This window comes from Phyllobates terribilis, unplaced genomic scaffold, assembly GCF_046119375.1.
Source record: "Phyllobates terribilis strain yellow unplaced genomic scaffold, ASM4611937v1 Scaffold_5__5_contigs__length_657084704, whole genome shotgun sequence".
Lineage (NCBI taxonomy): Eukaryota > Metazoa > Chordata > Amphibia > Anura > Dendrobatidae > Phyllobates > Phyllobates terribilis.
This window is the reverse complement of record NW_027362765.1, coordinates 412,376,251-412,400,854: the sequence shown is the minus strand read 5'-3', so window position 1 is coordinate 412,400,854 and position 24,604 is coordinate 412,376,251. Positions and strand designations below refer to the sequence as shown.

The following is a 24,604-nucleotide window of genomic DNA, read 5'->3' as shown; positions in this document are numbered from 1 at the left end:
GGGGAGAGCAGTGATGGGGATGGTGGGGCTGGGGAGAGCAATGATGGGATGGTGGGTCTGGAGTGAGCAATAAAGGGGCTGGGGAGAGGAATAATGGAGTTGATGGGGCTGGGGAGAGGAATGATGGGATGATGGGGCTGGGGAGAGGAATAATGGGGCTGATGGGGCTGGGGAGAGGAATGATGGGGCTGGGGAGAGCAATAATGGGGCTGATGGGGCCAGGGAGAGGAATGTTGGGGCTGATAGGGCCGGGAACAGGAATGATGGGGTTGATGGGGCCGGAAGAGCAATAATATGGCTGATGGGGCTGGGGAGAGGAATAATGGGATAGTGGGGCTGGGGAGAGCAATAATGGGGCTGATGGGGCTGGGGAGAGCAATGATGGGGCTGGGGCGAGCAATAATGGGGCTGATGGGGCTGGGGAGAGGAATAATGGGGCTGAGGAGAGCAATAATGGGGCTGATGGGGCCAGGGAGAGGAATGATGGGGCTGATAGGGCCAGGAAGAGGAATGATGGGGCGGATGGGGCCGGGGAGAGCAATAATGGGCTGATGGGGCTGGGGAGAGCAATAATGTGGCTGATGGGGCTGGGAATAGCAATAATGGGGCTGATGGGCCTGGGGAGAGAAATGATGGTGCTGGGGAGAGCAATGATGGGGCTGATGTGGCTTGGGAGAGCAATGATGGGGCTGGGGAGAGGAATGATGGGGTTGATGGGATTGGGAAGAGCAATGGGGCTGATGGGGCTGGGGAGAGGAATGATGGGGCTGGTAAGAGCAATGATGGGGCTGGGAAGAGCAATGATGGGGCTGGGGAGAGCAATGATGGGGCTGGGAAGAGCAATAATGGGGCTGATAGGGCTGGGGAGAGCAATGGTGGGGATGGTGGTGAAGGGGAGAACAATGACGTGTTGCTGGGAGAAAGCAATGACGGGGGTGCTGGGAGAGAGCAATGATGGGGTGGTGGGAGAGAGCAATGATGGAGGTGCTGGGACAGAGCAATGATGGGGTTGCTGGGAGAGAGCAATGATGGGGGTGCTGGGAGAGAGCAATGATGGGGGTGCTGGGAGAGAGCAATGATGGGGGTGCTGGGAGAGAGCAATGATGGAGGTGCTGGGACAGAACAATGATGGGGGGGCTGGGAGAGAGCAATGATGGCGGTGCTGGGACAGAGCAATAATGGGGTTGCAGGGACAGAGCAATGATGGGGGGCTGGGAGACAGCAATGATGGAGGTGCTGGGACAGAGCAATGATGGGGTGCTGAGAGAGAGCAATGATGGGGGTGCTGGGAGAGAGCAATGACAGGGGTGCTGGGACAGAGCAATGACGGGGCTGCTGGGACAGAGCAATGATGGGGGTGCTGGGACAGAGCAATGATGGGGGTGCTGGGACAGAGCAATGACGGGGGTGCTGGGAGAGAGCAATGATGGGGGTGCTGGGAGAGAGCAATGATGGGATGGTGGGTCTGGAGTGAGCAATAAAGGGGCTGGGGAGAGGAATAATGGAGTTGATGGGGCTGGGGAGAGGAATGATGGGATGATGGGGCTGGGGAGAGGAATAATGGGGCTGATGGGGCTGGGGAGAGGAATGATGGGGCTGGGGAGAGCAATAATGGGGCTGATGGGGCCAGGGAGAGGAATGTTGGGGCTGATAGGGCCGGGAACAGGAATGATGGGGTTGATGGGGCCGGAAGAGCAATAATATGGCTGATGGGGCTGGGGAGAGGAATAATGGGATAGTGGGGCTGGGGAGAGCAATAATGGGGCTGATGGGGCTGGGGAGAGCAATGATGGGGCTGGGGCGAGCAATAATGGGGCTGATGGGGCTGGGGAGAGGAATAATGGGGCTGAGGAGAGCAATAATGGGGCTGATGGGGCCAGGGAGAGGAATGATGGGGCTGATAGGGCCAGGAAGAGGAATGATGGGGCGGATGGGGCCGGGGAGAGCAATAATGGGCTGATGGGGCTGGGGAGAGCAATAATGTGGCTGATGGGGCTGGGAATAGCAATAATGGGGCTGATGGGCCTGGGGAGAGAAATGATGGTGCTGGGGAGAGCAATGATGGGGCTGATGTGGCTTGGGAGAGCAATGATGGGGCTGGGGAGAGGAATGATGGGGTTGATGGGATTGGGAAGAGCAATGGGGCTGATGGGGCTGGGGAGAGGAATGATGGGGCTGGTAAGAGCAATGATGGGGCTGGGAAGAGCAATGATGGGGCTGGGGAGAGCAATGATGGGGCTGGGAAGAGCAATAATGGGGCTGATAGGGCTGGGGAGAGCAATGGTGGGGATGGTGGTGAAGGGGAGAACAATGACGTGTTGCTGGGAGAAAGCAATGACGGGGGTGCTGGGAGAGAGCAATGATGGGGTGGTGGGAGAGAGCAATGATGGAGGTGCTGGGACAGAGCAATGATGGGGTTGCTGGGAGAGAGCAATGATGGGGGTGCTGGGAGAGAGCAATTATGGGGGTGCTGGGAGAGAGCAATGATGGGGGTGCTGGGAGAGAGCAATGATGGAGGTGCTGGGACAGAACAATGATGGGGGGGCTGGGAGAGAGCAATGATGGCGGTGCTGGGACAGAGCAATAATGGGGTTGCAGGGACAGAGCAATGATGGGGGGCTGGGAGACAGCAATGATGGAGGTGCTGGGACAGAGCAATGATGGGGTGCTGAGAGAGAGCAATGATGGGGGTGCTGGGAGAGAGCAATGACAGGGGTGCTGGGACAGAGCAATGACGGGGCTGCTGGGACAGAGCAATGATGGGGGTGCTGGGACAGAGCAATGATGGGGGTGCTGGGACAGAGCAATGACGGGGGTGCTGGGAGAGAGCAATGATGGGGGTGCTGGGAGAGAGCAATGATGGGATGGTGGGTCTGGAGTGAGCAATAAAGGGGCTGGGGAGAGGAATAATGGAGTTGATGGGGCTGGGGAGAGGAATGATGGGATGATGGGGCTGGGGAGAGGAATAATGGGGCTGATGGGGCTGGGGAGAGGAATGATGGGGCTGGGGAGAGCAATAATGGGGCTGATGGGGCCAGGGAGAGGAATGTTGGGGCTGATAGGGCCGGGAACAGGAATGATGGGGTTGATGGGGCCGGAAGAGCAATAATATGGCTGATGGGGCTGGGGAGAGGAATAATGGGATAGTGGGGCTGGGGAGAGCAATAATGGGGCTGATGGGGCTGGGGAGAGCAATGATGGGGCTGGGGCGAGCAATAATGGGGCTGATGGGGCTGGGGAGAGGAATAATGGGGCTGAGGAGAGCAATAATGGGGCTGATGGGGCCAGGGAGAGGAATGATGGGGCTGATAGGGCCAGGAAGAGGAATGATGGGGCGGATGGGGCCGGGGAGAGCAATAATGGGCTGATGGGGCTGGGGAGAGCAATAATGTGGCTGATGGGGCTGGGAATAGCAATAATGGGGCTGATGGGCCTGGGGAGAGAAATGATGGTGCTGGGGAGAGCAATGATGGGGCTGATGTGGCTTGGGAGAGCAATGATGGGGCTGGGGAGAGGAATGATGGGGTTGATGGGATTGGGAAGAGCAATGGGGCTGATGGGGCTGGGGAGAGGAATGATGGGGCTGGTAAGAGCAATGATGGGGCTGGGAAGAGCAATGATGGGGCTGGGGAGAGCAATGATGGGGCTGGGAAGAGCAATAATGGGGCTGATAGGGCTGGGGAGAGCAATGGTGGGGATGGTGGTGAAGGGGAGAACAATGACGTGTTGCTGGGAGAAAGCAATGACGGGGGTGCTGGGAGAGAGCAATGATGGGGTGGTGGGAGAGAGCAATGATGGAGGTGCTGGGACAGAGCAATGATGGGGTTGCTGGGAGAGAGCAATGATGGGGGTGCTGGGAGAGAGCAATGATGGGGTGGTGGGAGAGAGCAATGATGGAGGTGCTGGGACAGAGCAATGATGGGGTTGCTGGGAGAGAGCAATGATGGGGGTGCTGGGAGAGAGCAATGATGGGGGTGCTGGGAGAGAGCAATGATGGGGGTGCTGGGAGAGAGCAATGATGGAGGTGCTGGGACAGAACAATGATGGGGGGGCTGGGAGAGAGCAATGATGGCGGTGCTGGGACAGAGCAATAATGGGGTTGCAGGGACAGAGCAATGATGGGGGGCTGGGAGACAGCAATGATGGAGGTGCTGGGACAGAGCAATGATGGGGTGCTGAGAGAGAGCAATGATGGGGGTGCTGGGAGAGAGCAATGACAGGGGTGCTGGGACAGAGCAATGACGGGGCTGCTGGGACAGAGCAATGATGGGGGTGCTGGGACAGAGCAATGATGGGGGTGCTGGGACAGAGCAATGACGGGGGTGCTGGGAGAGAGCAATGATGGGGGTGCTGAGAGAGAGCAATGATGGAGGTGGTGGGAGAGAGCAATGATGGGGGTTTCACTTTGCTTGTACTGTGAAGCCTTGTGTGTTTTCCGTGTGCATATAGCCTTACAGGTAATTGGGGAAAGTCACAGAGACTGAATAATTTATATTATTGGCCGGTGGAGATTATAGTTAATGGGGGGCACAGTGCTGCTTATCACTTTACATTTTGATTACTAAGTGGCTAATAGTATATTAATGGGGGGGGTACATATCTGTATTTGAGGACGCAGAGCGTGGGAGACACATGTATGCATACAATATGTGACCTTGTTATTTTCTAGGCTGGAGATCATCGTGACAAGACGAGTCGTGGCTGGGAGATGTCGACATGAAGGTCTGACCAGATGGAGAAGAAGCAGCAGAAACCGACTCTGATCAGATGAGACGTCAGTGGTAAGTGCCTGGATGTAAATATTATTCTGTATCTGCACTGTGTGACTTGGAGTGATAATGTTATCTGTAAAATCCCTTAGGCTGCATTCTCACATTTGTGTGAAATGTCCGTGTGCTGCCAGATTTTTTTATAGGATGGTTTACGGACTCGTACAGTTTTATAGATCCATTCACACATCCATGAAAATCACGGATCTGAGAATGAGATCTAAGAGGGTCAGAGAATGTCCTGTTTTGATCCGATTTTGAGGATTAGAATAGAACCTGCTCAATGCGTCAGTAAAACAGGGCAGCACACCGACACTGCACACAGATGCAGGAATGTAGCCGTATTATGTATAGCACAGTCCCTTAGTATATAGTGTACTCACTTATTATGTATAACGCCATCCTTAGTTATATAGTTTCCTCTTTTATTATGTATAACACCCTCCCTTATTATGTACCATCCTCTCTAGCTCTAGGGGCTCACAGTTGGGGGATCATACTGTGTTGGGGTCAGCATACTTTGCCCTGGGAGTTGAGGTGGGGTATAGTAGTGTCATTATACTGCGTATGTGGAGGAATTCACCATGGGGTTATCATACTGTGTTTGGGGGGCCCTTTTTTTGGCATCACACTTTATGGGCAATGAAAGAGAGATCTAGGACTTCAGCAGGAGGAAAATTACTATGTAAAGGATGGAAAGTTGTGAGATCTGATCTTTGGTAACCCCGACTATTATTTACATTTTCTTTTGGGGGGGGGCCCAATTAGAGCTTCTGCTATGGGGCCCCATGATTCCTATGTACGCCCCTCTACACAGCTATCAATGTATTTACATAGAGATAACAGGGCATTTGAAAAATGACACAGCTCCAGACAGCAGAGAGGTAAGATTAGGAGACCTGCTGTGAAAATTGGAGGCTGGTGATTTTGCAAGATTTATAACTGCATTTCTACAGAAGCTGAGAGGGAGGGGAGGAAGAGGAAGGGAGGTGAGCAGATAACTGTTGTACATAAATCAATGGGCTAGAGAGAGCTGACTGGGATGTTAAGAGTTAACTCCTCTCCTGGAATGTAACTACTACATACACTAGAAAATATAAAAGCTGTCATTGCACGAAAATGACAGCAGATAGAAAAAGCAAGTCAATTGCAAACTTGCTTATTTTCATACTGTCAAACAGAATAAAGCAATTTAAGAACTTAAGAACAGTCCTTTACCGATTATTCCTAATGTAAAAAAAGATTGGATATTACATTAAAATGATTTACCTACTGATTAGTACCGATGAGAGATGCCAATGCAAATTACTTTTGTACAGAACACAAAATAATTACTTAAAGAGAATCTGACAGTATCAGACACTGCGGTATGACTTCAGCCATGCATGTTTCACTCTTAAACGCAGTGGCATTTTAGAGAATAACAAACTTTAAAAGCCACTGAGGACAGAGTCGCACATAAGACTAGTTGGACAGGCAGGTCCCCTCCCGTTGACAGTGACTGACAGGTGTCTCCCTGTACAAACATGCAGAGAGAGACCTGTCACTCAACAGGAGCAGGCGGGGAGAAGCTGCCGGGGACCCGCCTATCTGTCTAGTGTCTTGCGCGTCTCGGTTGGAGGGATGGAAAGGACCTACTGGGAGGCTTCTTTTGGTGCATGGGGGAAAGCAGAATGGATTAGGATAGTTACATCGAAGGTTGTGATTGAGACAGGAGCAGTTCACCAACCCTTAAATTAATATCTGGCTATCGTAGTGAAGGTTTGCAGTGCTGATCATATATCAAGAACAGCCTGTGAAATGGAAGATGGCCACCACTTAGGTGTATGGGATTTTATTTATCCCAATGGCTGATGTTGTTCCTGCAGGAGAGCTTGTCAGATGAAGATGACTTCTTGGTCTCAGGTTTACATAGTGCAGACTAGTGCCCAAGGTTATTTCAGTTCACTGGTTAATATTAGACCAGGGTCCATTCAATATTTTATAATATATGGTGCAGACATTGCTCAGACTAATGATAAACTTTACATCGCACCAACCCCGTCTCCATCAATAGTAGTGATACGTCCCGCTTTATTTGTAGATCATACTCCTCGCACATCAGAAACTAACAAGACCGAGTCCTGATATTGCTGTGCGGTGATTTACTGTTCCTCGGTCAATGCTCCATTCGTACTGATGGGATTAGGTAAGAAATGTTGGCCTTGCTCATCTGTATCTCATTAAATAGATTCAGGTGTTTTATGGAAGCGTGAAGCTTATTGGGGGAAATAACTGTGATCTGGATGGCTGGAGCTCAGTCTTCTGCCAGGATTGTGGTCTGGAGAATGATGCAACATTTATTGTCCCGGAACAGGAAGCTTCAAAAGATTTTTACATTCTGAACTCATTATTATCAGGTCCATTTTGTTCAGATTAGTCAACATGGGATGTTCTTTATGTAGATGTAGAACGAGCAAGAAAGCTTGTAAAAGAACTTCAACATGACGTTTCAAGGATGGAGCGAGACTGCCATCTACTGGCCAGAGGCAGTCAAGCGGAGCCAAAATATACAAGGGAAGTTGCAGGGAGGGCAGATTCAGACGCTGGACCCGATCAGGTGACTTCCAGGAAGGAGTTCAGAGAGATAAGAGGCCAGCGCGCCAAACCTGAGGGGTCTTTGGCGCCAAGCAGCAGAGAGGAGCAGACGTGCTCCCTGCTTCCTGAGAAACCCCGCGTGACAGGCCAAATCCAGAGGCCTGAGAGGTGCTCCAGCCGGGCACCGGTAAAAGAGCTCCGGATCCCTCACAGTTGTGACTCGAGTGCTGTGCCTGCTGAGGATACTAGGAACCTGATCGCGGTGCTGAGTGAGTTCGCGGAACCCGACGTCGGCCGCCGACAGACGAGGCCTGGACCCCCCTATCCAAGGCTCAAGAGACTTCCTCCAACGGCCAAGCAGAGAGGAGCTGCATACGTGAGCAGGGCCGTCACTTCCACTGCTCACCCACGGTACCGGGGTCAATTGGGTTTAAGTACTCAGGTTGGAAGGGGAACGGTTGGGGCTAAAGTAGCACAACGTGATTTAATTGAATTCATCCGGAAAGAGACTCACGGCCTAGCGGGAATAACCGGTGACCCCCGCTAGGGCCAAATTCACGGTTAAAGAACTTGTGTGGTGTCTCTCATGCTTGAGGGCATCACCTTATTTTAAGAGACTGCGCCTTATTTTAAGAGACTGCGCCTTACTTTGAGAAATTTCGGATTTTTCTGATATTTCAAACCACTGTTCATTACCCTTGTTGCTAATCCCTTGTTTCAGTATACCTGTTGTATAAAACTGTTTACAAACATCTCTGACTGTTCTCGCCTTGTGTCTCTGTGCGTTGCATTCCGGCACCTGCATTACATTTGGCGCAGTCGGCAGGATGCAACATTCAGACGCAGAGATGGCGGATCAGTCTGTGGCTGGGTCCGGCCGGAGCCATATACCCCTGGGGGCTATGCTCAGCCATCTTCCCAAGTTTACAGGGGATGGCATGTCACTTTGGGACTGGGCAGAAAGACTGAGAAGTATGCTACGTATGTATCCCCTTGACCCTCTAGCTCAGGCGGAGCTGGCCCTCCTAACCCTTGATGGAGAGGCCCGACAGACTGTGATGTACCGCCCACCTGGGGACCGTGACACCGTGGATAAAGTGATAAAAATTCTAGAGGACATGCACGGTGACACTACAGATTTGGGACACTTGCGCTTACGGTTGTTTCAGCGGGTCCAAGGGGAAAATGAGACAGTAAATCAGTATGTTAATGCATTACAGGAAGTGACGGCCCATATCACTAAGAAAACTCGAGATGGGAACCGAGGACTAGGACCATTGGATGAGGTGTTGCGTGATCAACTGATTGCTGGCTTGAAAGACCCTTCCCTGAGGCAGATCCTGAAGGAGCGGTTGCGATTGAGCCCTGATATGGGCTTCCTGGAGGTAGGGGCTGAAGCTAGAGTCCTGGAGAGAGAAGTTCCTGTTCTCAAAGCCACAGTTAGAAGTCATGAGGCAATTGCTCCTGGATTCACCAACCAAGAGCCTGATTGGGTACGGGAAATACGTCAGGAAATTCGAGACATTCGGGGTGAGCTGAATTCTATTAGGAAGACTCCTACTGCCCCCTTGCCGACGGACCGTACTGCTCAACGCGGACGGAGACCAGAACGAGAAAGACGTTCCTATCCGGCCCCAGCACGACATGTACCCGACCTATCGGCAGAACGAGGACCGGAGTGCTGGACCTGCGGAGGTAGGGGGCATATCTCCAAAGACTGTCCCAACCGAGAAAGGAGGAGGAGGGGACAGCCGTTAAACTAAAATGCTCCACGGTTGTGGAGCATACCGTGGGGTCTCGAGCTTCAGAGAGTAGAAGAGGGAGCTCTGAAGACATTGTCTCCGAGAGGCCCATTATCTGGGCTGAATTCAATGGGCAGCGGATCCGCTGTTTGATGGACACCGGGTCTCAAGTGACCACTATGCCTGAGACGTACTTCCAAAGTCACTTTCCTGAAGTCGCTCGTTCCTGCCGGGAACCCACTGTCAAACTGGTGGCGGCTAATTAACTACCTATCCCAGTAGCGGGAGTAGTATGGATGTCCGTGCGGGCATGTGGAAAGGACCTCGGTCGAAAAGGGATCATACTGACCACCGGGCCCGGAGGCGATGGGCCCATTGTAACCCTGGGCATGAATGTGCTGAAAGAAGTCGGACAGTTCCTGGCTGAGGGCTGTAGCAAAAACAACTGGACCCGTGCCACTCGAGCCCCAGCTAACAAGAGAGTGTTCCAGCACCTCGTGCGGGTCAGTCAGATTCAAAAGTTGCCCACTACCTCCCAGTACCTTGGTAAGGTATTGATACCGCCTGAAGCCACAATGACACTGCCGGTGGGACAGACTGTACTCACTTTGCCGGTGCTGGCACATGTGTCCTTAGAGGGCGTGGACATTCAAGTTGAACCAATGGAGGGAGAAGAAGCGCCCTCTGGACTCCTGATTGCTCGAACTCTGGCCACCGTGCGGCACGGTCGAGTACCCGTGCGCTGCATCAATTTAAGTGGCACCAGTTTACAGTTGTTGCCCCGACAAGAGGTGGCACGAGTGTGCGTAATGCCGGAGGCCCTTACTAGAGCTGACGCTATAGGGCTGGCACCTGTGGAAGGAAAACCCTGGACCCTAGAGGTGTCCCTCAATAGCCAGGAACATGGAAGAGAACCGTTGGCTGGACGCCACCTCTTGGAAGAAATGGAAGCTAACCTGACTGAGTTTTCTGCTGGACAAGTAAGGCAGATCGAACAACTTCTACAGCGATATCAGGGAGTGTTTGCACAGCATGAAGATGATTTCAGGTGCACTCGGGACATTCAGCACGAAATACCCACCGGAAATACTGCTCCCATCCGAGAGAGATATCGGCAGATCCCGCCTCAAATGTACCAGGAGGTGAAAGAGCTGTTGGCCCACATGTTGCGGAACAGTGTGATCCGTGAAAACCAGAGCCCCTGGGCGGCTCCGATCGTGCTGGTCCGAAAGAAGGACGGTACCCTGAGATTCTGCGTGGACTATCGAAAGCTGAATGCCTGTACAGTACGGGACTCCTATCCACTCCCCCGAATCGAAGAGTCTCTATCTGCACTAGGGAGCGCCAAATTCTTCTCCTCCCTCGACCTGGCCAGTGGCTATTGGCAGGTCCCGGTAGCTGAGAAGGATCGTCCGAAGACAGCTTTTGTTCTCCCTATGGGCCTGTTTGAGTTCAATCGAATGCCGTTCGGACTAACAAATGCGCCAGGAACCTTCCAACGGCTGATGGAGAGATGCTTTGGGGACCTCAACTTTGAAGCCACTTTAATATATCTGGACGATATAATTATCTATTCCGCAACGTTTGAGGATCATCTCCGCCGATTGGAACAAGTGTTAGAACGGCTACAAAGGCAGAGCCTGAAAATTAAGCCTCGTAAGTGTCGTCTCTTCAAACGAGAAATTGAATATCTGGGGCACACTGTGTCCAGTGCAGGGGTGCACCCCACTGCGGAGAAAGTAGCTGCCGTGCAGAAGTGGCCCACGCCCACTAATCTAAGGGAACTAAGGGCATTCCTGGGGCTTGCTGGATACTACCGCAGATTCATTAAAGACTTCGCTAAGATTGCGATCCCGCTCAATGAATTGCTGAGAGGAACGGCCGGGGGAGCCAAGCGGCAGCCCATTCACTGGGGCCCATGACAAGAAGAGGCATTCCGAGCATTGAAAATGGCGCTAACAGATGCCCCGATTCTGGCCGACGCTGACTTTTCGCAGCCTTTCATGTTGTACACTGATGGAAGCTTGCATGGGTTGGGAGCAGTGCTGGCTCAAGTACAAGGAGGAAAAGAGCGAGTGATCGCGTATGCCAGCAGGTCACTCCGAGATATGGAGAAGAATCCGGACAACTACAGTTCGTTTAAGCTGGAGCTACTGGCACTGGTGTGGGCCATGACCGAGAAATTTGCTGAGTACCTGTCAGGGTCAGAAGTGCAAGTGCGGACAGATAACAACCCTTTGGCCCACTTGGAGAATGCCAAACTGGGCGTGTTAGAACAGCGGTGGGTCGCAAGGATGTCCAAATTCCAGTATAAAATCGCCTATCGGTCAAAGACCCTGAACACACATGCAGATGCCCTGTCCCGGGTCACTCAGGCGGGGCCGAAGAAGGACAGAGATGAGGAGCTCGAAGGCGATGAGATCCCGGATTTCAGCCAGTTCGCCGCTGCTGTGGTCGACGCCCAAGAGACCAGAGAGGAGCCGAGGCCCACTCAGATTCTGGGCCGTTCAAGAGACGAATGGATACATCTGCAGCAATCCGACCCGGAGCTAGCAAAGTTGAGAGAATGGGTCGCCCTTAATCAGAGACCCGACCAGGAAACCAGAGCCGCTTCACTTCCAACTACCCTACAAATTCTAGGCCAGTGGGAGAGGCTCCTCCTGAAGGACGGCTTGCTATGCCGAAGAATCCAGCTGCCTCGAGAGTTTGATGTTACCTGGCAAGTGGTAGTTCCAGGAGCGCTAGTAACACAGCTAGCCGAAGAAGCTCATAGAAGAGGTGCTCACTTCGGAGTAGAAAAGACCTTCCAGTGGTTGCAACGGCTGGTGTATTGGCCTCAACTGCGACAAGAAGTTGAGGGGGTCTGCCGAACATGTCGCCAGTGTGAGTTGAACAAGCCCCCGGAGCAAAGAGCTCCCATTCAGACCATCCGAACTTCTGCCCCCTTGGAAGTCTTGATGATTGACTACTTGATGGTAGGAACTTCATACAACGGTTATGGACACTGTTTAGTCATGACTGATCACTTCACCAAGGTTGCAGTAGTGACGCCCACTAAAGATCAGATGGCAGAAGCCGCAGCCAAGGCCATCTGTCAAGATTTCATCCGGATTTATGGGTGCCCGAAGCGAATACATTCTGACCAGGGGGCCTGCTTCCAAGGACGTGTGATGGATGAGCTATACCGCATCTATGGGATCGACCGTTCCCGGACAAAGCCCTACCACCCGCAAAGGAACGGTGCATGCGAGCGCTTTAACCGAACCCTGTTGCAAATGTTGCGAACACTGGAAGCGGACAAAAAGATGAAGTGGCCCGAATTCGTGTCCGAGCTGGTGTGGGTGTATAATAATCGAGTTCATGCAACCATCGGCTACACCCCCTACATGTTGCTGTTTGGAAGAAGTGGCCGAGAAATCACCGAACTGTTGCTAGACTCAGAAGACCCCGGTCCGGGCAGTAGCCAAAGTACCTGGATTCGAGAACACCAGCGTCGACTCCATACCGTGAGAAGACTGGTTGCTTAGAAGTTTCAGGAAGTAGAGCATGCAGTTCGGCCTCCGACCACAGGTGGATCGCTTCAGCCAGGAGACCGAGTGCTGGTGAGGGCTAAACGATTTGGGAGTAAGCTGGACCATCATTGGGAGGCAATACCATATCGGGTGGTGAAGAAAGTTCACCCAGACAACCCCGTCTACGAGGTTAGGCCCGAAGGGGATGACGCCGCGACATCCAGGGTGTTGCACCGTAATATGTTACGACCTTGCTCCTCTGAAGCAGAAGTCTGTAACGGGGCTGGGTCCTCAGATGTGTTGGCTGAAGTGCCACATACAGGAACCTTGGGGGATGAAGAAGGGTGGGCCACAATGCAGTTGGGCCCGTCAGAACCGTTGTTGCCACTCCCAAGTGGAAGTCAGAATGAGTCAGGAAATGATTTGCAATCCCCAGTAGTTGATTCCTCGGATCTCCCGGAGTCTCCTCCGCAAGTAGAGCCCCGCAGAACTGAGCGGACTAATGCCGGAATTCCTCCTAACCGGTATGCTCAGGAAGAGTTTATCTGGTCTCGAATCCAACAGAAAACGCAGGAGTGTGCCCAACTCCTGTCTGAGCTTGCACTGCCTGGAAGGAGACATCAATTCTGCGAGGAGTCCACTCGCCCGAGGACTGGCGAGCAAAAAGGAGGGAGGAATGTAGAACGAGCAAGAAAGCTTGTAAAAGAACTTCAACATGACGTTTCAAGGATGGAGCGAGACTGCCATCTACTGGCCAGAGGCAGTCAAGCGGAGCCAAAATATACATGGGAAGTTGCAGGCAGGGCAGATTCAGACGCTGGACCCGATCAGGTGACTTCCAGGAAGGAGTTCAGAGAGATAAGAGGCCAGCGCGCCAAACCTGAGGGGTCTTTGGCGCCAAGCAGCAGAGAGGAGCAGACATGCTCCCTGCTTCCTGAGAAACCCCGCGTGACAGGCCAAATCCAGAGGCTGAGAGGTGCTCCAGCCGGGCACCGGTAAAAGAGCTCCGGATCCCTCACAGTTGTGACTCGAGTGCTGTGCCTGCTGAGGATACTAGGAACCTGATCGCGGTGCTGAGTGAGTTCGTGGAACCCGACGTCGGCCGCCGACAGACGAAGCCTGGACCCCCCTATCCAAGGCTCGAGAGACTGCCTCCAATGGCCAAGCAGAGAGGAGCTGCATACGTGAGCAGGGCCGTCACTTCCACTGCTCACCCATGGTACCGGGGACAATTGGGTTTTAGTACTCAGGTTGGGAGGGGAACGGTTGGGGCTAAAGTAGCACAACGTGATTTAATTGAATTCATCCGGAAAGAGACTCACGGCCTAGCGGGAATAACCGGTGACCCCCGCTAGGGCCAAATTCACGGTTAAAGAACTTGTGTGGTGTCTCTCATGCTTGAGGGCATCACCTTATTTTAAGAGACTGCGCCTTATTTTAAGAGACTGCGCCTTACTTTGAGAAATTTCGTATTTTTCTGATATTTCAAACCACTGTTCATTACCCTTGTTGCTAATCCCTTGTTTCAGTATACCTGTTGTATAAAACTGTTTACAAACATCTCTGACTGCTCTTGCCTTGTGTCTCTGTGCGTTGCATTCCGGCACCTGCATTACATAGACATCAAACTAATAGATAATGCACAAAGAATGCTGCAGACGTGTCCATCTGTAAATTTGCTCCGATTTAGTTGAGCTCACAAGTGCACTGTTGGGCATATCAGTGCACTTGCAGTCCTCAGCTCTTCTTCCCTTCTCCCTGCCGGTGCCGCCCCTGTTTCTTGAATGACAGTGGAGACATAGGCTCTGCTGCACCACATCACCTCTGCTCTTCACTGTCAATCAAAAAGCGGGGGCAGTGCAGGCAAAGAGGAGCTAAGGACTGCAAGTGCACTGATATGCCCAACAGTGCACTTGCAAGCCTAATTTGCATATGAATCAACATGGATTTCAGTGCATTGGAGCACAGGATAAAGAGAGAATAGGTATTGTTAGAAAATATGTCTCCTGCTGTACCTCATGCTTCTTAGGCACATTCTTATTGACAGATTTGCTTAAAGGACTCCAATTTCTCATTATACAAATTGTCCTCTTCCTCTCTTAATAGGGATTTGCATATTTCATTTCCCAGTAGAGCATTGTATGGCTTATAAATCTCCCTACACCAACTAGGTGCTATCCACAAGGAGAACCTTTACCCTTTAGACTTCCAATAGATTACTGCAATATACAAGCAACATTCTGGATAGGCGATAGGCTATAAACATTCCCCGACAGAGCATCACAAAACGAAGGATTTTCTCAAAGCAGGTCGTTTCGTGCTTAATATTTGGGACATGTTGAATCATAAGGAAAGACTGAATACACTAAGATTTAGGAGCTATTTCATTGTATTACTGACCTCAATATATTAATTTTAACATCGAGGTAATACAGCTATTCGGACATGGATTTTCAAAATAAATACACTAGTTTCATCAGGTATGAGAGCTCTATTTAATAATGGATGTCCAGTTTATACCACAATATTTAAAGTATGTTATTTAATGACCTTATTTAAAATATTTAAAGACGTTAGCTGGAGAACAAATTTCAACACTAGCAGAAATCCAGACATTAAAGGGAACCTGTCAAATGCTATTCCACCTGCAGGGGGCACTTGCAGATAATTAAGAATTAAATTCAAGTATATATAATTTTGTGACAAAAGATTGTGTAATTTGCATTTTATTTATTTAAATCCCTGCTCATTCTGTACTGAGGAGTCAAGTGGGAAGGTCCTACTCTGTGATTAACAGCTATGATTGCAGATTAGGACCACCCACCGGACTCCTCAGTCCAGAGGTTACCAGAAGTTAATTAAATAAAATACAAGTTACACTAAATCCCCCTCTATACCTCCTTGGTCAGACCTCATCTGTGTCCAGTTCTGGGCACCACATTTAAAAAAAAGACATCGAAAAACTGGAGCAAGTTCAGAGAAGAGCGACCAGGACGGTGAGCGGACTGCAAACTATGTCCTACGAGGAACGGTTAAAGGATCTGGGAATGTTCAGCTTGCAAAAAAGAAGACAGAGGAGACTTAATAGCTGTCTACAAATATCTGAAGGGATATCACAGTGTAGAGAGATCATCCTTATTTTCATTTGAACTTGGAAACATGAGAAGCAATGGAATGAAACTGAAAGGGAGAAGATACAGATTAGATATTAGAAAAAACTTTTTGACAGTGAGGGTGATCAATGAGTGGAAAAGGCGGCCATGAGTGGTGGTGAGTTCTCCTTCAATGGAAGTCTTCAAACAGAGGCTGGAAATACATCTGTCTGAGATGGTTTAGTGACTCCTGCATTGAGCAGGGGGTTGGACACGATGACCCTGGAGGTCCCTTCCAACTCTAACCTTCTATGATTCTATGAATCTACTTTCTAAAAACTATAAATCAATCTTCTTAGCTCCTCCTGTTCTATAACATGCAGACTACAGGTTGTATATCATGTTCAATGTGGTAGGTTCCCTTTAATAACTAGAACAATGCACAGTTAAGTGTAAGAATAAAATGTAAATATGCAAAAGAAGATGTGACTTACATTATATATACCATAGTTTTTTTATTTTATTGTTTTAATTATCCCTTTTACATACACGCCATAAAAAAATAATTTCTTGTACAATCATCAATTTTCAAGTCACATCTAATAGATGTAAGAACTGGAGCAGGTCCCTGGCCACAAGAGCCTACATAAACTTCCAGCACTCGTTAGTAGACATCCTCTAAAGTGTTCACCATCTGGACCTCTAGACTCACTTGGCAACTCATTAAGACAGTCTCTCTGAAGTGTGCAGCAGATGCATCCATGGCAATTTCAGACAGCACGGCATTAATACTTCACAGATTTGTAGCGCCAAACTGGACAAAGTTTCACTTCTTGTTAAATTAATGGATTTTCAATGCACCACACCACATATATGGGATTGGGCAGGTACATTTTTCCTATATTTTATAGCCCATGTAGCTATAGTAGCATTTCATCAAAAATGAGTACATTTGGTTTTGGAGTTAGGGTACGAACTTAAGGATAAAGATGTTTCTTTTACCTGTAGATGGAAGCATGCTCTGGTCACGAAAAATTTTCTTGGTGCTTGCTACATGGTGAACACATTGTTACACACATTGAGAAAAAGATGGTGCCTGCCACATGCTCCTACATGGTCGTAGAGTGGCTCCCCACTCAGGGATGACAGTGCACCAAATAGTCTCACAAGGAGTAGCCACTTGGCATGAACAGAGACAAGTGTTAAGAACAACAGTGAGTTGAGATTTGCAACCATTCACTGCCATTTATGACCCCTTCTGAAACTTCTAACAGTCTGCTGGCAATCTCTTTGGCACAGTCTCAGTGTTACTCTCAATGCAGCTCAGTACAGTCTCAGAGCTTGTCACAACCCGTTCACCTCTCTCAGCAGCAATACTTTGTAGTGGTTTGTCTGTGAATTTGCACACCCTTTACAGTTTACTAGTAAAGTGTATGTTTATACTGAATGATACTCCTCCCCACTTGCTAGCTAGCTATAGAGCTGGCTTCTCCCCCTTTGCCTTGTATCTGACCTGTAATGACAAAACACAAGAACTTTTTTCTCCTTGGAATTACACCATGGGGAGTGAGTCTCCTTAATTGGGGTTTTTCCTTTCAACATATTTTTAATACTTCATTATGGCCATGCATAAAATAATAAAAATCAGCTGGTATGCACCTTCTCCAGATACAGTGATGCATCACCTCCACTGCTCCACTAATTGTGTTCAGGCTACAGTGGTGATGTCACATCAACAACGCTGCTGCCACTCCCTAGGCTCAGAAGTATGCCCAGAGATTGGCTGCAGCACTGTTGAAGTGAGGGCACCACTGCAGCCCATACACAATTACCGGAGCAGCGGTGGAGATGCAGCACAGGGGATTAGTAGCAGCTGATTTTATTATTTTTTATTAATGTGCTGACCCTATACTGCCCTCTGACCTAACTGTGTAACCACCGGTTCAATCCACAAAACGTAAAATAAAGCAGAAAACCTATCCCCTTATAAGCAGCATTTTAGACTTAACACCCCTCCCCATTGACACCCTCAGTGAGGCATTACTTGACTCAAAACCTGTCTTACATATGGTAAAAACAGTCATTAACAAGCCTGCAGGACTTTTAGTATGAAAATGATTAATGGGTTAACCCCTTTAATAACCGAAAAAAAGGAAAAGAAAACTTACAGGTGAAAGAATGTCACAACCAACCGCAAATATCGATATAAACTGTGTCAAAATATATATTTTTTGTTTTTATATGTCTTTTGTTTATATATATCTTTTTTTTTATTTTATATATTTTTTGTTTTTAGTTTTTATATTTTTTTGCTTTTACTCATTTTCATATATATCTTTTATTTCTTTTGTTTGTTTGTTTTTACAAATGCATCTAAAAGGAAGTCAGATCTTCCTTCCCCTAATTTGTCATAAACTGGAATAGCTCTTACATTACATAAATTCTGTGAAATTGTGTTTCAATTAAAAACACAATGCTTTGAGAAATAATTTAGTACTATATAATAATTTCATCTCCATCATCATCATCATCATTATGTCAAAACATGTAACTTTTGAAATGATAGAAAAAAACAACCGCTATGATCTGTGTGTCAGGACCCCAGACTAGATAGGAAGCTCAAGGGGCAATATACATCATATATACATAAATACCTGGCTTCTGAGTTTTTCCCTCCTTTCCATTCATCTTCTTAGATTTAATGGTATCTTTTTTCTGCACTGGATAGATGTCTTCCCGAGTGTCTTGGCTCTCATAGATCACTTCCACTATAGGTTCTGGGGGCACTTCCATTTCACCCTCTGGCTCCAGGGGGGTCTGCACCTCCTCAGGGTCCGGATATGAATAATAGTGATCCCTTGATGCAATCTCTTGATGATAATAATCCTGGTCATCCGGTTGTCTTGCCAGAGAACCCTGCACCAACAGGATCCCCAAAATACAGAACAAGAAGTCAACTTTTCGTGGCATGTCTTGATCTTGATAATTCTGTAGAATAGAAATAAAATTGTAAAATCTGTAAACGAATATAAGCAAGATGAAAAGCCCAGAAAGGATGATGAATTGACAACAGGCGGAAACAGGGACATGATAAGAGAACTTCACACAATTTATTACATAGTCCTTCTGCAGTGGGACAACCTGGTATGAATAGTCCCAAATAGACAATAATGAAGCCCCATCTAGCACCAACCAAAAAAAAAAACTAATCTCTTAGTAAAGCAATGGCAAATAACACCTAAACAAAGGAGAAAATAATAATAAATGAATAGACTTACCCACTGCCAGGTCCAGAAAGGTCAATAAATCAAGGATGGTAGTCAGAGGTCCAGAAAGGTCTCTCACTAAGCAATGGTCCTCAACGTTCTAGAGAGGTCACTCACTCAGAGATAGTCCTTAGACATCCAGAGAGGTCACTTATTTAAAGAAGGTCCTCAGGTGTCCAAAAAAAGAAGGTCCTCAGGTGTCCAAAAAGGTTAGTCACTCAGAGATGTTCCTCACAGATCCAGAGGTCATTAATTCAGAGATGTCCTCAGAGGTACAGAAAGATTACTTACTCAGAAAGGGTCCTCTGGCCTCCAGAATGGTCACTTGCTCAAGAATGGTCTTCAGAATAGGTAGGTTCCATTTTAGAAGGCCTAAATCTGAATATACACAATGTCTGTCTCTTATGAGACCCTTCTGCATCTTCCAGTAGACCCCAAAGTTTAACTTCCACTCTGTCTCCTATGAAAAAGTCTTTGTGAAGCCCCAAGACACTTGTTGAGCAGAGCACAGACTTGACTGCAAAGTGGCAGATTATTTCCAGATAGACTGTTTCCAGCAGTGCCAGGTCTGTAACTATGTGCACAGGGGCTGTCCTGTTACTGACTGAATGGTGCACAGGACACAGCTATTTGCAGACTTGCTAGGTTTTGATTATGGAGAAGGAAGGCTGCTCCTCCTGTGTCAGGGGCTGGGGGGAGGCTCAAATCACTGTCTAGATTCTGTTGCTACAGATAAGGAAATGAAAAGTTGAAAGAGCAAGCAAAAGTTCTAGAAGAATGTCAGAAATACAATTCAGCAGGAAAAACTGATACAATTATGGAGTTTCTATTTTTGCTGTTACTTTGTTGACTTTATTGATTAATCGCTTTTATGGCTTTTCATTCATATTCACTGTTACATTAAACTTCAGGAATATTCTAAAACTAATGACTTATCTATGTGCAATCTTAAAAACTTGGGCTATTGGGAGACTATGGTGCCAAGCAGGATATTCACATGATACCACAAATGGTTTACTTTCAGGTATTTATTTGGCGCCAGTTATATTCCCTGACATTCATTCTTTTGATCTGTGATTTCTGACCCAAACCATTTTTTTGTTGCAAAATTACCGAAAAATGTAAAAAAAAAAAATGCATTATTTTTGCCAGAGTAACAATTTTATACACCATAAGATTCTGTACATTCTCTCTAATTAGGAACCCTTCACACGTCTGTATAAAACCGGTACCGGAAAAAACAGTAGCGGTGTCATCAGTGTTGTATATCAGTGTGTCATTACTTTGCCATCAGTGTTTTTCCAGTATGGATAAAAAAAGAATGAAGCTTCTCCTATACTTTGCAATGTTAAACACGGATGGCACACAGACTGTACACTGATTCCATCTGTGTACGATACGTGTTTTTCCTATAGACTTGTATTGACCAATGTCATCTGTGCAGCCGGAAAAAAACGGAAACGTCTCCGAGTGTTTTGCACGGACACACAGTTTGTGTAAAAACATGGACATGTGCATAGCTGCATAGGTTATAATGGGAGTGTGTGGTATCTGTAAAAAAACGAAATACGTACATGTGAAGGAGGCCTTAGAGTTAGTTTTTCTTGTTTATCCAGATAAATAAGACCTGGAGAACAAGCTATCAGTTAAAACCAACAAGTATAGAAATAAAATAAAATAGTTTCTAATATATAGCTGAGAATTTTAACGTTTTTTTCCACTATTAAAAGTGATGACATATCACTAGGATGTTAACGATGGTTGATTGGGTGGGAAGGACCCTGGGAACTGCTGGGACCTCCTCCAATTTTCAGCTAGTCAGTAATATCACGCAAGGATACTGTAACACAAGCTCAATACACTTGAAGGAAACCCTGTTGCAGTTCTCTGCCCACCAGGCCCCCTGGGATTGGTGCTGTTTAGAGAAGATCAAGTGGGATCACAGAGGTAGGACCCCACCGAGAGGATGGACAAGCCCCCTTGATACCAAACACAAATCAGCATTTTTGATAATCTGTGAAGTGGTGCCCATTGTGGATGCATACTCTATCAATATAGCCATGCGCCCACCAATTATGGAATGCCTTGAATTGGTTATTCTGAAAAAGTTTCTACTTAATTCGAAAGACTTGTCAGCTACTTAGTTGTATAATTTTCATGACAGTTTAACGGCAGGGGGTCCCATTTTACAGCATTATGATGCAATGGAGTGCACCAGCTACTTTGCAGTTCCTTGGAGGAATAAACACATTGACAAAGTGGCTTTAACATTTGGACTACTGCTTTAGCTAAATGAATATGCAGAAAGGACATAAAATATCCCCCAGTGGCAGTGAATACGTTACACGTGAGAGGCTTGGTGCACTCGCTGGGTGTTACAGTGGTGGTGAGTGCTCTACCTAAACACATAATTCTGCAGAAGAGTCGGATCCAAGGAACATAAACGTCTGCAGCTCACATACCGCGTGGAGACAACAGCAGTGAGCACACAGGGGCCAGCAGACTGTTTCCAGCTGCTGCTCATTAGACGGATTGGTCCGCTCCAAGCCCCCAAACCCAGCCCGCAGCCAAAAGAAACGTTTACCGGACTAGAGTCTCCGGCTTTGATAAGCCAGCTGCTCCAAAAGCCATTAAAAATACAATCACAACAGAATTCTCCAGATTCTCAAAAATAAAGCAAAAACTCCCCCAGACAAATTTCCTGCTGAGAAGCTAGAAAGGAACATATCCCTGTATGGAGGGAGAGATGCGAGGTCAGCCATTTATAACTGGTCACTTATGACAGGCTCATGCTGTGTGAAAGTTTAGATTTATTTCTGACTTATCCTTTCATGTAATTGACACATTGTAGCATGACAGTAAACCTTTTTGGACTTATGTGGTGTTACTTTGCAGCGCTGGGGTCCTGGGTTCAAATCCCACCAAGGACAACATCTGCAAGGAGTTTGTATGTCCTCCTCGTGTTTGCTTGGGTTTCCTCCGGGATCTCCGGTTTTCTTCTACACTCCAAAGACATCGTGATAGGGAATTTATGTCCCCAATGGGGACAGTGATGTTTATGTCTGTAAAGTGCTGCAAAACAATTTGTCAATATTTATAAGCAAGGATAAAGGTAAATCAATATATGCCTCCAAATTTATCATGCACAGTGTGCAGAAGAAGGTGCGGCCAGTCCTCCTCTCTGCACTGCACATGTACAAAATTGGGCTTGTACTAATATATCCTCACTTGTGAGACTTCAGTCAAGACAGGACTGAATGACTCTTCAGGAGACTGGAACCGCCCACATGACTCTTAACAGGTAATTAACATACAGCATTTGTACATTTACATTTTTACTTATGCACATTTTTATTTATTTTAATAATATATCATCTGCGCAGTGCATACATGAAGTCCTGGCCAGCTCACCTCGTTTCACTGTGACTGCACCCCTTGTGTCTGGAGTTGGCTTGTAATGACTAGTGATGAGCGAGCATGCTCGCCACTGTTCGGTACTCGCCCGAGCATCTCCATACTCGAGATGCTCGGAGCTCGCCGAGTACTTGCACGATGCTCGGCGGGAGCTCAGGTCCTCATCCTGCATGTTTGGCACTCTTCACAGAGCCAATCAACATGCAGGGATTGCCTGCCACTCACTGTAATGCCGCAGCCATGGTGGTTGTGGCATTACAGTGATTGCCCAAATCGATGGGAACAGTGCTCACAGTGAAACATGAAAAGCCCGCAATTCATCAGCGGCATACACCGGTACCCGACAATTTAGGACAGAAGCATCACACATAGATTAGATAGATAGAAACATGTCAGTCACATATATAATGAGTACAGTGACAGTGTTGGTTACTGTACTTGTCATTTAGTGTTAAAATAAATGACAAGTAGTGTCTCTGAAGGATGACAAGCTGGAAAGCAGCGTTCTGCTGCGATCCAGCCTGACATCTCAATGCCATCCCAGCGTGGGAGAATTCTCCTGCTCAAGCGGTGACATCATTTGCCGGCACCACATGCGCAGGAGAATTCTCCCACGCTGTCAGTGACGTGCATGAGGTGAGCTGAGTTCATTGGACATGAACTCGGCTCATTTGGATGCCGTCACAGCCAGATACTGAGGAGCTTCTCAGTGTCTGCGGCATGGCAAGCTGAATGTCAGCGTTCTGCTGCGATCCAGCCTGTCATGTCAATGTAGCAGAGCTGGAGCCGTCCTGGGAACCATGGAAAGGTAAGGATGATGTTGGTTTATTATTTTACTTTTATTGCAGAAGACATTGGCTTCAGCTGGAATGGGCGATACAGTAAGTAGAGTTTAATTTAGAACATTAAAGAATTGTGTGTTTATTTCAATTAAAGGATTTTATTCTGGGTGTTGGTGTTTTTTTTTAACTTTCTCTATGGGGTTAGTAATGGGGGTGTCTTATTGACGCCTCTCCATCACTAACCTGGGCTTGATGTCAGCTGCCATTATAAGCTGACATCAACCCCAACCCTATTACCCCACTGCCACCGCTACAGGGCAGTGGGAAGAGCGAGGCTAAGTGCCAGAATTGGCACATCCTATGGATGCGCCATTTCTGGGGCGGCTGAGGGCTGGTATTTCTAGCCTGGGAGTGGGCCAATATTCATGGCACCCTTCCTGGGCTATTAATATCAGCCCCCAGCTGTCTGCCTAGCCTTTGCTAGCTATTAAAATAGGGGGCCCCACATCATTTTTTTTGGGTCCCCCATTTTAATAGCTAGTAAAGGCTAGGTATTCAGCTGGGGGCTGATATTAGTAGCCTGGAAAGCTCCGTGGGTATTACCCCCTTCCCAGGCTTCAAATATCTGCCCCAGCCGTCTGCTTAACCTCCGCTAGAGACTAAAATTACGGGGAGCCCCACGCCAATTTTTTTTTAATCCTTTATTTTAACACTAAATGACCACCACTGTCACTGTACTTATTATATATGTGACTGACATGTTTCTATCTATCTAATCTATGTGTGATGCTCTATTCTTTCTGTTCTAAATTGTCGGGTACCGGTGTATGCCGCTGATGAATTTCCGGCTTTTTTAAAGAGTTGTGTGCATGAAAATTGGAGGGCACTAGTGTGTTCCAAGTGCCCTGCTATGTTTTTCATGCACCCCCCTATATACCCTGCCTGCCTGTCTGCCTATATATTCTGCCTGCCTCACGTTTAACTGAGCACTGTTCCCATCGATTTGGGCAATTTTTGACCTTTTGCAGACCACCGGGGGGCACTGCCAGAAAAATGCTTGAGTTTCCCATAGACTTACATTGGGCTCGTTGCTCGGGTCCAGCATCCGAATATTCCAATGTGCTCGACCCGAGCTTCGAGCACCCGAGCATTTTAGTGCTCGCTCATCACTAGTAATGACGCATTTTGGTCAGTGGGATGTCAATCAAGCCAGGGATAAATAATAAGTCACCATTTGTGTGCAATAGTTTGGATGGACCATAATGGTCTCTAAATTACTCTAAATCTTGGAATTAGGATTGTTGATGGGTATTCTAGCTACCAAGAAAACAAATCAGATTTATTTTATTTCTTTTACGCTGGTTTAGTACTTTGTTACATTCTAATTTAGGAGTTAGGCAGTTCTACTCAAATCTAGCACAGGTTTTTCCTATCTTCCTCACCCATGTCC

At 47.8% G+C, this 24,604-nt stretch overlaps 1 protein-coding gene across 1 annotated transcript in view; it reads right to left on the bottom strand.

The window, feature by feature from the left end:
* The window catches only part of CPXM2 (carboxypeptidase X, M14 family member 2), a 103,442-nt gene extending 83,808 nt beyond the window's left edge, over nucleotides 1-19,634 (bottom strand). The window contains exons 1-2 of the mRNA XM_073685142.1: nucleotides 18,971-19,634; nucleotides 18,347-18,680 (exon numbers count right to left, since the gene is read on the bottom strand). Of these exons, the coding sequence (XP_073541243.1) occupies nucleotides 18,347-18,662 (316 nt within the window). The 5' untranslated portion in view covers nucleotides 18,663-18,680; nucleotides 18,971-19,634. The remainder of the gene's footprint in view (nucleotides 1-18,346; nucleotides 18,681-18,970) is intronic.
* Between the last annotated feature and the right edge of the window lie 4,970 nt (nucleotides 19,635-24,604).